This window comes from Carcharhinus amblyrhynchos, chromosome 33 (assembly GCF_965287045.1).
Source record: "Carcharhinus amblyrhynchos chromosome 33, sCarAmb.v2.hapA, whole genome shotgun sequence".
In the NCBI taxonomy this organism is placed as follows: domain Eukaryota; kingdom Metazoa; phylum Chordata; class Chondrichthyes; order Carcharhiniformes; family Carcharhinidae; genus Carcharhinus; species Carcharhinus amblyrhynchos.
Genome location: NC_137356.1, coordinates 5,435,499 through 5,448,774, shown reverse-complemented (window position 1 = coordinate 5,448,774; position 13,276 = coordinate 5,435,499). Strand labels below are relative to the sequence as shown.

Sequence of the window (13,276 nt, the reverse complement as noted above, 5' to 3'; positions counted from 1 at the left end):
ATTCTTTGTTAGACTAGGTCCTGTCATCCCTACACCTTAGAATCTTCAAATTCCTGCAGTGTAGAAGGAGGCCATTCGTCCCATCGCTTCTGCACCAACTCTCCGAGAGAGCATCCTACCCAGGCCCACTCCGCTCAGCCCTGCCATCCTTGTAACCTCATGTATTTACTCCACTAATCCCCCTAACCTACACATCTTGGGACACAAAGGGGCAATTTAGCATGGCCAATCTACCTAACCTGCACATTTTTGGACTGTGGGAGAAAACTGGAGCATCTAGAGGAAACCCAAGCAGACACAGGGAGAATGTGTAATGTGCCTTGGTGCGTACACAAACTTAGAAATCATAGAGCCCCCCTGGTGGAGAAGGAGGCCATTTGTCCATTGAGTCTGCACCGACAACAATCCCACCTGCCCCTATCCCTGCTTAATTACCCTGCTAATCCCTCTAACCTATCACATCCTGAGACACTAAGGGTTAATTTAGTATGTTCAAACAACCTGACCTATGCATCTTTAGAGTGTGGGAGGAAACTGGAGGAAACCAGTGCAGGCATGGGGAGAACGTGCAGACTCCACACATTCAGTGACCCAAGCCGGGAATCGAACCCAGGTCCCTGGAGCTGTGAGGCAGCAGTGCTAAGCACCGTGCCACCCACTTCTTAGAACTTCCATTCAGAAGAGCATCCATTCTCTCAGCATGGGAACCGTAGGTCTTCATGAGTAACTCGCTAGACTTGTGGCACTTTGGAGAATTCCGAGAATGTGAAAAGCCTCAGGTGAAGTAACTGTGGAGATGATCGTACCAAAAACATTCTAAGTGCCGAGCGAGCATAGAAAGGGGAGAGAATTGCACCCTTTTTTGGGCAAGTTATAATTCCAATCTTGCCTCACTCTGAGGAATAAAATGAAAAAGAACTGTTTCCCACCAGCAGAGGGAGGGGCAGGGCCTAACCTCACCCAAAAAGCCGCAGATTGCAGCAGAGAGCACCATTGCGCACGTACGCGAACCCAATTTTCTGGCTCTCATGATCCCACCAGCACACCCCACCCATCGAACAGTGGGGGCGAGAAAATATGATTGCCCCCACCGCCCCTCTGCCTTTAAGTCCTCTTTTGTCTCTGCCTGGTGTTGCCTTAGCGCCGACCCTACCATCAGGGCAAAGGATTTCCAGTGCTGGTTTACCCCTTTCCTGGTGTGGCTGTGGGGCAGGCGTCTGTGTCTCCGGTTGAACTTCAGAAGCGAAAGGACGACCATTTTTTTGGGGGGGGGGGGGGCGGGTGAAAGTTCCAGAGACCCTCACCACACGGAGTTATTTACTAATTATTGCCGAACTTCGAACAAAGGTTCCATTGAAATTGCCCAGGACGCAAACGCAGAAAAAATGGCCGCTCCCATCGCCCAGAGAACAAACGCAAAGACAAGACCACCTCATCGCCCAGGGAATGAACGCAGAGACGATGGCCACCCCATCTCCCAGAGAATGAACACAGAGACAAGACCACCTCATCGCCCAGGGAATGAACGCAGAGACGATGGCCTCCCCATCTCCCAGGGAATGAACACAGAGACAATGGCCTCCTCATTGCCCAGGGAATGAACACAGAGACAATGGCCTCCCCATCTCCCAGAGAATGAACACAGAGACAATGGCCTCCTCATTGCCCAGGGAATGAACACAGAGACAAGGCCTCCTCATTGCCCAGAGAATGAACACAGAGACGATGGCTTCCTCATCTCCCAGGGAATGAACGCAGAGACATGGCCACCTCATCTCCCAGGGAATGAACACAGAGACAATGGCCTCCCCATCTCCCAGGGAATGAACACAGAGACAAGGCCACCTCATCTCCCAGGGAATGAACACAGAGACAATGGCCTCCCCATCTCCCAGGGAATGAACACAGAGACAATGGCCTCCCCATCTCCCAGGGAATGAACACAGAGACAAGGCCACCTCATCTCCCAGGGAATGAACACAGAGACATGGCCACCCTACATGAATTAAGTTGCATGCTGCAAACTGCTCAGTTTGTTGACTGTTTTCCAGACCTACACACCCTGACCATGGGAACATACTGACAAACCCTTTTGTCATTAAGTGCGGATGCATGTTCTCAGATGTTTCCGATCAGAGGCAGCTTGCCTCCGGGGGGCCTTTTATTCTTAATTGGAAAAGGAAATTTTAGCTCCCGTAGCCATTGATGGAAACTCAATAACATCTGGGCTACCCACCAGCCGTTTCCCCCCCAGCCTGCACACCCCCCCCCATTCCTTCTCTGGCTATGTTTCTCGTTTGTATTACAACTTCCAGTCAGAATTATTATTTTTTGCGGGCAGGGGGTGGTTTTTCTTGGTTGAAACTATCTGGGGCCTTCTCAGGAAATCAAAGCCTGCCTTGATTAGATCTTCCATACTTAGCCTTTCAAGAGAAGCAGAGAGAGCGAGAGAGAATGAGAGAGAGAGAGCGTAAAAGGACAGATGAGTTTTGTCAGTTTGCTTTATTTCCTTTGAGAGAGGGATGTGGAAAATTGCCTCGGCAGTTCAGAGGGGGAGACCTTTGCTCTCGTGCGTCATTGACGGGCCTTCCTGGATTTGTGACATGTGGTTTGCACCGTTGTGACCCCTGGGCAATGGAAATCGAGCTGCCAATTCCAGCAGACTGAAGGAAAATGAGTCTAAATGAAGGAGCCTTTTGGAAACAGCTTCTGAGAGCCACAAAACATTGTGAATCTCTGTACAGAAAATCAGGGTGAACTGGGCTTGCGATACTTGGAACATGCCTTCACTCTTTTATTCTCACTGCTTATTTGTCACACTTCCTCATTCTCGATTTAGTGTCTGTATTTTTTATGTTGTATCAAGTTTCTCAGTCTTCCTGACAGCACGTTGGTGTTCCGTCCATTCAAACCCCGTCCCTGGGGCATTTACACATTCCCATTGACCCCTGACCCTGGGGTGTTTACACATTCCCATTGATCCCTGACCCTGGGGTGTTTACACATTCCCATTGACCCCTGACCCTGGGGTGTTTATGCATTCCCATTAACCCCTGACCCTGGGGTATTTCACATTCCCATTGACCCCTGACCCTGGGGTGTTTACACATTCCCATTGACCCCTGACCCTGGGGTGTTTACACATTCCCATTGACCCCTGACCCTGGGGTGTTTACACATTCCCATTGACCCCTGACCCTGGGGTGTTTACACATTCCCATTGACCCCTGACCCTGGGGTATTTCACATTCCCATTGATCCCTGACCCTGGGGTGTTTACGCATTCCCATTGACCCCTGACCCTGGGGTGTTTATGCATTCCCATTGACCCCTGACCCTGGGGTGTTTACGCATTCCCATTGACCCCTGACCCTGGGGTATTTCACATTCCCATTGACCCCTGACCCTGGGGTATTTCACATTCCCATTGACCCCTGACCCTGGGGTGTTTACACATTCCCATTGACCCCTGACCCTGGGGTATTTCACATTCCCATTGACCCCTGACCCTGGGGTATTTCACATTCCCATTGACCCCTGACCCTGGGGTATTTACACGTTCTTAACCCCTGACCCTGGGTTATTAATGCGTTCCCATTAACCTTTGACCCTGGGGTATTAATTCATGCCCCCTGTCTTTCTAAGTTCCAGGTTGACCAAACTGTTATGAGTTCTGTTTCTTAGCTGCTGAATCAAACTGTCACATGAGAGGACTCACTGGGCCTACATGCCCCTAGGATGAGACACCCTTATCGCCACTCATGCAGAGTGAGGAGTTGTACCCGCACACACACTCGCTCTTGGTCTCACTCTTAAACACACTCACTCTGTTTCTCTCTCTCACACACACTCACACATTCTCTTTCACACCCTCACACACTCACTCGCTCTCACACTCACTCTCACACTCACATTCTCCCTCTCTCACTCTCGCTTTCACTCTCTCACTTCCTCATTCTTACTCTCACTGTCACTATCACTCTCTCTCTCTCTCACTCTCACTTTCACTCTCACACACTCACTTTCACTCTCACACACTCACTCTCTCTCACACATACTCACTGTCTCTCACACACACTCACTCTTTCACACACACACACTCTCTCACACATGCACTCTCTCTCACACAAACTCACTCTCACACAAGCTCACTCTCACACACTCTCTCTCTGTCACACACACTCACTCTCTCTCTCTCACACACACTCACTCCCTCTCTCTCACACACACTCACTCTCTCTCTCACACACACTCACTCTCTCTCTCACACACACACTCTCTCTCTCTCACACACACGCTCACTCTCTCTCTCTCACACTCACTCACTCACTCTCTCACACACACTCACTCTCTCTCTCACACACATTCTCACTCTCTCTCTCACACACACTCACTCTCTCTCTCACACACTCACTCTCTCTCACACACACTCACTCTCTCTCTCTCTCACACACACTCTCTCTCTCACACACACTCTCTCTCTCACACACACTCTCTCTCACACACACTCACTCTCTCTCTCACACACTCACTCTCTCTCTCTCACACACACTCTCTCTCACACACACACACTTTCTCTCTCTCTCACACACACTCTCTCTCACACACACTCACTCTCTCTCACACACACTCACTCTCTCTCTCACACACACTCACTCTCTCTCTCTCACACACACTCTCTCTCACACACACACACTCTCTCTCACACACACTCACTCTCTCTCACACACACTCACTCTCACACACACTCACTCTCACTCACACACACTCACTCTCTCTCACACACATTCACTCTCTCTCACACGCACTCACTCTCTCTCTCACACACACTCACTCTCTCTCTCACACACACATTCACTCTCTCTCTCACACACTCTCTCTCTCTCACACTCACTCACTCACTCTCTCACACACACTCACTCTCTCACACACTCACTCTCTCTCACACACATTCTCACTCTCTCTCTCTCACACACTCACTCTCTCTCACACACACTCACTCTCTCTCACACACACTCACTCACTCTCTCTCTCACACACTCTCTCTCTCTCTCTCACACACACTCACTCTCTCTCTCACACACACTCACTCTCTCTCTCACACACTCACTCTCTCTCTCTCACACACACTCTCTCTCTCTCACACACACTCACTCTCTCTCTCACACACTCACTCTCTCTCTCTCACACACACTCTCTCTCTCTCACACACACTCACTCTCTCTCTCACACACTCACTCTCTCTCTCTCACACACACTCTCTCTCTCTCACACACACTGTCTCTCTCACACACACTCACTCTCTCTCACACACACTCACTCTCACTCACACACACTCACTCTCTCTCTCACACACACTCACTCTCTCTCTCACACACACACTCACTCTCTCTCTCACACACTCTCTCTCACACACACACTCACTCTCTCTCACACACACTCACTCTCACTCACACGCACTCACTCTCTCTCACACACACTCACTCTCTCACACACACTCACTCTCTCTCTCACACACACACTCACTCTCTCTCTCACACACTCTCTCTCACACACACACTCACTCTCTCTCACACACACTCACTCTCTCTCACACACACTCACTCTCTCTCACACACACACTCACTCTCTCTCTCACACACTCTCTCTCTCTCACACACACACTCACTCAGTTTCTCTCTCTCTCACACACACTCCCTCACACTCCCTCATTCTCACATACTCACACCTACTCTAGCACACTCCTTGCCAGTGGACAGGCTCTCACTCTACACAGCGATAGACACACACACACTCCAGCTCCACTTTCTGAATTCATACAGCGCTGCCTGTTGGGGAAACGCGCTCACCCTGATTTATTTCTTCTGACTGAATCTCTGTGGAAATGTTGTCGTAAAGCTCTGAAATGTGTCGGAGGTAAAGCTGCTCGGCGTGTCTGAGTGACATGAGGTAAAATATTAATCATTCCACTGACAGATAGTGAAGCGTGTGGAACCTGACTGCGGTATCAGCCAGGCTGTCCTCCGGGCATTTATATGTTTCTTATGCTGTTAGCGTGTCTGTACCTGACCTCCGTTACTCGTAACATGGCATCTCATTTATGAAAAATGTCTCACTATATTTCTTTCTCTCTCTCTCTCTCTCTCTTTCCCAAACACAGGGTCCCCCAGGACGCCCTGGACTCCCAGGTGTTGACGGTTTACAGGGCCCGCCCGGGACTATGTTAATGTTACCGGTGAGTTTTCCGAACCGTGCCTTACGGGGCAGCGATCTCCGTGGCTCCTGCGCCGTGGCGCAACTTCCCCGCACGCGCTGCGGAGGGGGGGAGGGGAGGGGGGGGGGAGGGGGGGGTGCGACTTACTGCCAACTATCTCGAGCGACGGGCGGTGAATGCTAATCTTGGCAGCGATGCTCGCGTCCCGGGTACGAGGAGAAAGGAAAATCATCGTCCCTGTGTGATTTTTAATGGGAATGTAGACTGGTACGGAAGAGAAGGAGGCCACTCGGCCCACAGCACCAGTGCTGGCCGTTTGGGAAAAGCTATCCGATTAATCCCAATCTCTTTCGCTTTCCCTCCGTGGCCCCGCATTTTCTTTTTCTCTCTCCTTGTTTAGGTCCTCATTCAATTCCCTTTTGACAGCCACAATTAAACCTGCATCCTGGAATTCCTTCCCCAGAATCCTACAGTACAGAAGGAGGCCATTCGGCCCATCGAGTCTGCACCGAATACTTTCCCACCCAGGCCCCATTCCCATAACCCCGTGCGTTTACCGTAGCTAGTCCCCCTGACACTAAGGGGCAATTTAGGACAGCCAATCCACCTAACCCGGACACCCTTGGACTGTGGGAAGGAACCGGAGCACCCGGAGGAAACCCACACAGACACGGGGAGAACGTGCAGGCTCCGCACAGAGAGAGACCCGAGCCGGGAATCGAACCCAGGCCCCTGGTGCTGTGAGGCAGCAGTGCTAACCACTGTGCCACCGTACCTTCCAGATCCTAATCATTTTTGTCAGTAATGCTGTGGAGATGCTGGTGTTGGACTGGGGTGGGCTCAGTAAGAAATCTCACAACATCAGGTTAAAGTCCAACAGGTTTATTTGGACTCATGATTTTTGGGAGCGCTGCTCCTTCATCAGGTGAGTGTTAGTTAGTTAGAAAGCCCATCTGGTTCACTAGTGTCTCTTCAGGGAAGGAAATCTGCCATCCTTGCCTGGCCTGGCCTACGTGTGACTCCAGAGCCACAGCAATTTCCTTTTATTCATTCTTGGGACATGAGCATCGCTGGCTGGGCCAACATTTATTGCCCATCCCTAGTTGCCCCTTGAGAAGGTGGTGGTGAGCTGCCGCCTTGAATCGCTGCAGTCCACGTGCTGTGGGTTGACCCACAATGCCGAATTCCAGGATTTTTCCAGATTGACTCTTAAATACCCTGTGAAAGGGTTTAGCAAGCAACTCAGTTCAAGGGCAATTAGGGATGGGTGTATAATACTGCCCGGCCAGTGACACCACACCCATTAAAAGAATAATCATTAAGACAAACTTAACAAGTTTTAAAAAGTCTCTCCTAGTTTTGCCCCCACCTCCTCACTCACTCAATGATTTGATATCAGAGCCCTCTGCCTGCAGACCTTCCCACTTCCAGAGACAGTTTTACGCTGTTTCAAAAAACCCTTCGTAATGTTCAAAGCTTCAGTTGAGTTTCCCCCTTGTGCTTCTCTGCTCCAAGGAGAACAATCCCACCCACTGCAGCCTCAATGGGAAATCCCCTGGCCACTGGTGGTATTCGAGCAAATCTCCTCATGACCCTCGCATCGAATCCCTACAGCTCATAAAGAGGCTGTTCGGCCCATCGAGTCTGTGCTGACTCTACAAAAGAGCAATTTACCCAGATCGACCACCCCCACCCCATCCCATCCCCATAACCCTGTGCATTTAGCATGGCCAACCCTGCTAACCTGCACATCTTTGGACACTAAGGGGCAATTTACCATTGCAAACCCACCTACCCACAGTAAGAAGCCTGACAACACCAGGTTTAAGTCCAACCAATTTATTTGATAGTAAACTCACTAGCTTTTGAGGTTTCCCTCTTTGTCAGTTCACCTGGTTTAAATCGGCTGGACTTAAACCTGGTGTTGTCAGACCTCTTGCTGTGTTTACCCCAGTCCAACGCCGGCATCTCCACATCAAACCCACCTAACCTACAGAGCTTTGGACCAAAGAGGCAATTTAGCATGGCCAATCTACCTAATCTGCACATCTTTGGACACTAAGGGGCAATTTAGCATGGCTAATACACAGCTTTGGATTGTGAGAGACTTTTGATTTGATTTGATTTATTATTGTCATGTGTATTGAGATACAGTGAGAAGTATTGTTTCTTGCGTGCTATACAGACAAAGCATACCAAGGAAAAGGACAGGGTGCAGAATATCGTGTTACAGTCATAGCTAGGGTGCAGAGAAAGATCAACTTAGTAAACGGTAGGTTCATTCAAGAGTCTGACAGCAGCAGGGAAGAAGCTGTTCTTGCTTCGGTTGGTACGTGACCTCAGATTTTTGTATCTTTTTCCCGATGAAAGAAGGTGGGAGAGAAAATGTCCGGGATGGGGGGGGGGTAGTTGGTTTTGCTGACTGCTCTTCCGAGGCAGCTGGTAGACAGAGTCTGTGGATGGGAGGCTGCTTTGTGCGATGGACTGGGCTACAATCATACAATCCCTACTGTGCAGAAGGAGGCCATTCAGCCCATCAAGCCTGCACCAACAACAATCCCACCCGAACCCTATCCCCGTAACCCCATATATTTATCCTGCTAATCTCCCTTGACATTAAGGGGCAATTTATCATGGCCAATCTACCTAACCTGCACATCTTTGGACTGTGGAAGGAAACCAGAGAACCCTGAGGAAACCCACGCAGACACAAGGAGAACGTGCAGACTCCAAACAGACAGTCTTAAAGTTTGTTTATTAATCTCACAAGTAGGCTTACATTAACACTGCAATGAAGTTGGTGTGGAAAATCCCTTAGCTGCCACTCTCTGGCGCCTGTTTGGGTACACTGAGGGCAAATTTAGCACAGCCAATGCACCTAGCCAACGTGAGACAGAACGTGCAGACTCCACACAGATAGTGACCCAAGCTGGGAATCGAATCCGTGTCCCAGGCACTGTGAGGCAGCAGCGCTAACCACCGTGCTGCCCTTTACCAAAGCACAGGGGGCACAGGTTTAAGGTGCGAGGGGCAAGGTTTAAAGGAGATGTACGAGGCAAGTTTTTTACACAGAGGTAGTGGAAGCAGATATGAGTTTTAAGGGGTGTCTTGACAAACATGTGAATAGGATGGGAATAGAGGGATATGGTCCCCAGAAGGGTAGGGCGGTGGGGGGTTTAGTTCAGCCGGGCAGCATGGTTGGTGCAGGCTTGGAGGGCCGAAGGGCCTGTTCCTGTGCTGTAATTTTCTTTGTTCTTTGTCTTTCGGACTGTGGGAGGAACCCGGAGCGCCCGGAGGAAACCCACGCAGACACGGGGAGAACGTGCAGACTCCGCACAGACAGTGACCCAAGCCGGGAATCGAACCCGGATCCCCGGCGCTGTGAGGCAGCAGCGCTAACCCAATGTGCTGCCCTTGATACGTTTCCCCTCTCCCTCCCTCCATTCCATAATAATCACGATATCATTATTTCTCCTCTTGTCTCGGAGCTAAGTGGAATGTAACCTAGATGAAATAGTGAGAGATCACTTTTTGACAGCTGGAAATTGAATTTAGGCCGCCCAGCTTATCGGGCCTGGAATTATTCTTCCTGCCGACTTCAGAATGAATTACCTCGGAGGAGAACTGACACTTCTCCTGACATCAAAACACATCAAAAAAAAAACTCGTCCACAGACATCGTAGATCAGTTTTTGACAGGGAAGAATTTCTTTTCTCCTCCTTTTGCTGCTGTGAATGTGCCCCTTGATTGACAGCAAGGAAAAAAATTGGTTCCAGCTCCTCAGGGTCGGGCCTGTCCCGAGGCTCTGAAAGTCTGGGGCACTCTCTGCCTGCTCTGAAGTTGCGATGCTGGGGGTGGGTAGGGGAGGTGGGGTTGTGTCCAGGTAGTTTGGAGGTTGGGGGTGGGGTGGGGGTGAGGGTTTGGGGGTTGGGGGTGAGGGGTGGGGGGGGGTGGTAGGCTGCCCTCGATTGAACCACACTTGTCATTGGGTCACCAGGAAAGCAAGACTGCCATTTCACCTCCCGTGACCCTCTTTGCTTTCCAGCGTGGGGACTGACAGCTTGTTATCTGCCGGAGTGTCGTTACCTCCGGTAGGGTTTCAAGAGATGCTACAATTTAATTACAGGCGTCTCCGGAGGCTCTGTGCAATAAAGGACCCTCGGCTTAGTGCGTTCTTTCTTTCGGTTTTCCATTTCGGTTCGCTTACTGAGGTGAGTCATCTGACTCACACTGAGCCGTAAATAGTCTCCTGTCAGGTGAAGCTCTGATCCAATAACGTGCCTGTTCAAGTTTTAAGCTGGAGTCTGTTACGGGTAGGCTTACATTAACACTGCCATGAAGTTACTGTGAAAATCCCCTACACTCTGGCGCCTGTTCGGGTACACTGAGGGAGAACTTAGCGCGGCCAATTCGCCCTAACCAGTCAATCTTTCAGACGATGGGAGGAAACCCACGCAGACACGGGGGAGAACGTGCAGACTCCGCACAGACAGTGACCCAAGCCGGGAATCGAACCCTGGCGCTGTGAGGCAGCAGCACTAACCGCTGTGTCAAAGCACAAAATACCTTAGCTGAAGCTGAAAATATTCCTTAAAGCCTCTGGCGTAACCTTCATGTGTCATCCTCGAACCCTTCAAATACAATTAATTAGGGTTTTGGCTTTCTGAAGAAGGCCATAAGATATAGGAACAGAATTAGGCCATTTGGCCCATCGAGTCTGCTCCAGTATCCTATCATGGCTGATAAGTTTTTCCACCCCATTCTCCCACCTTTCCCCCATAACCTTTGATCCCCTTACCAATGAAGAACCTAATTATCTCTCTGACTGAAATACACTCAATGACCCCGCCTCCACAGCATTCTGTGGCAATGAATTCACCACTCTTTAGGTGAAGAAATTGTCCCTTAGTGTCAAAGATGTGCAGGTTAGGTGGATTGGCCATGCTAAATTGACTCCTAATGTCCAAAGATGTGCAGGTTAGAGGATTGGCCGTGCTAAATTGCCCTTTAGTGTCCAAAGATGCACTGGTTAGGTGGATTGGCCATGCTAAATTGCCCCTTAGTGTCAGGGTAAATTAGCAGGGTAAACCTGGGGTTACGAGGATAGGGCCTGGGTGGGATTGTTGTTGGTGCATTCTCGATGGGCTGAATGGCCTCCTCTGCACTGTAGGGATTCTATCATCCTGGCCAATGTTACTTTCTCAGCTGCTTGTTTCTAGAAAAAAAAGAGATGGACTGCTTATGTTTCTGTTCGTTGGTTGTAGATGATGTGTCGGGTGCAAGTCCCCGTGTGACCACAAACTCACTGTTCCAGAATCCCTGTGATTCAGTAATCCGTCACATGAGCTTTCCCTCAGGATTCCTCTGTTGGCACGGCGATCGCTGCCAACTGACTAATACCTACCCGGTTACGCTAAACCTCCAACTTAACTGGATAGTGAGCAGCCTTCATGGAGTGAAGGAGCTGATGTCACGGTGTGAGGGTTGTTCAGATAAATGGCCATTGGAGACACTGGCCCCAGGCTGTTCAAACACACACAAACACACACACACACACACACACACACACACACACACACACACACACACACACACACACACACACACACACAGTCCCTGTTAGAAATAGCTTGCATTGACTCTGAGGGTATGATTGATGGAGATTGAGGGGAAAAAAACCCACGGGTGCTGGAAATCTGAAACAGAAAAAAGGAAGGCAGGCACAGGGCTTGAACCGTGGGGAGGCTGGTTAGTGTTTAATGTGGCGCCCTCTTAACCAGGGTAAACGCCAAAGGATTCTAAAGAAACACTTGCGTTTATATCGAGTCCTTTGTGACCATTAGACATGCTTCCTATCCAGTTAAACACCTTTATTCATTGACATTTTTTTGGAAACATCCATGCACAGCAAGATCCCACAGACGTCTGAGTGATAAGGGACAGGCAATCTATTCTAGCCATGTTCTTGAGGAATCAGAACTCTCCAGGGCAGTGGGGAGCACTCCTGCCTCCTTCCAAAGGGTTAATCACCTTCTCTCGTCAAATTCTAAAAGACATTTGTCTTTTTTCTTTTGCGAACTTAGAACAGCACAGCTTCTGAAATTTGTAGGAGTGGGCTTGAGTAGAGGAGTAGACCGCTGGGGAGAGAGAGCTGAACTGAGTACGAGACCCTGCACTGAGTAACAGGCACCGGGGAGGGAGTTACACCCAGTAACAGGCACCGGGGAGGGAGTTACACCCAGTAACAGGCACCGGGGAGGGAGTTACACCCAGTAACAGGCACTGGGGGGAGAGTTGTACACGGGATAATATTTACCTGAACAAGAGACATAACAACTATTGGAGGAAGATGAAAATGATGTAGATATCAGGATAGCAAACTATATGGGGGATTTACCATGGGATCGTTACTGTGCCATTCAATCCATCACATCTGCACCAACTCTCTTGCCCCAGCCACACCCTCTCTCTCTGTAACAATTCTGTGATTCAGTGACGGTGGAATTCTGTCAGGCAAAGGTAGCACAGTGGTTAGCACTCTTGCCTGGGTTCGATTCCTGATTGGGTCACTCTCTGTGCAGAGTCTGCACATTCTCCTCGTGTCTGTGTGGGTTTCCTCCGGGTGCTCCGGTTCCCTCCCACAGTCTGAAAGATGTGCTGGTTAGGGTGCATTGACCGTGCTAAATTCTCCCTCAGTGTTACACGAACAGAGTGTGTGGCGACTAGGGGATTTTCACAGTAACTTCATTGCGGTGTTAGTATGAACCTACTTGTGACACTAGTAAACTATAAAAGAAAAGTGGGTGTTGACTGCAGTCTTGCCTTTTGTATTTACAGTTCCAGTTTGGTGGAGATGGGGTGAAGGGTCCTGTCGTTTCAGCCCAAGAATATCAGGCTCAATCCATCCTCCAACAAGCAAGGGTAAGTGATGGTGGAGCAGTCGCAGACCTCAATCCAAGACTTTCAGCAACCTCCCAGCCTTTGATAATGAAGAGTCTTGCCTACTGCACACTTCAAGGGTTAATAGAGCCAAGGCTGATCAGCAATGCTGGCATTGAATG

The 13,276-nt window shown here is 49.8% G+C and overlaps 1 protein-coding gene across 1 annotated transcript in view; it reads left to right on the top strand.

Moving 5' to 3' along the window:
- Nucleotides 1-13,276, top strand: part of LOC145361085 (uncharacterized) — a 266,002-nt gene that overhangs the window by 121,247 nt on the left and 131,479 nt on the right. The window contains exons 12-13 of the mRNA XM_080216669.1: nt 6,161-6,235; nt 13,053-13,136. Coding sequence (XP_080072795.1) covers nt 6,161-6,235; nt 13,053-13,136 — 159 coding nt within the window. The remainder of the gene's footprint in view (nt 1-6,160; nt 6,236-13,052; nt 13,137-13,276) is intronic.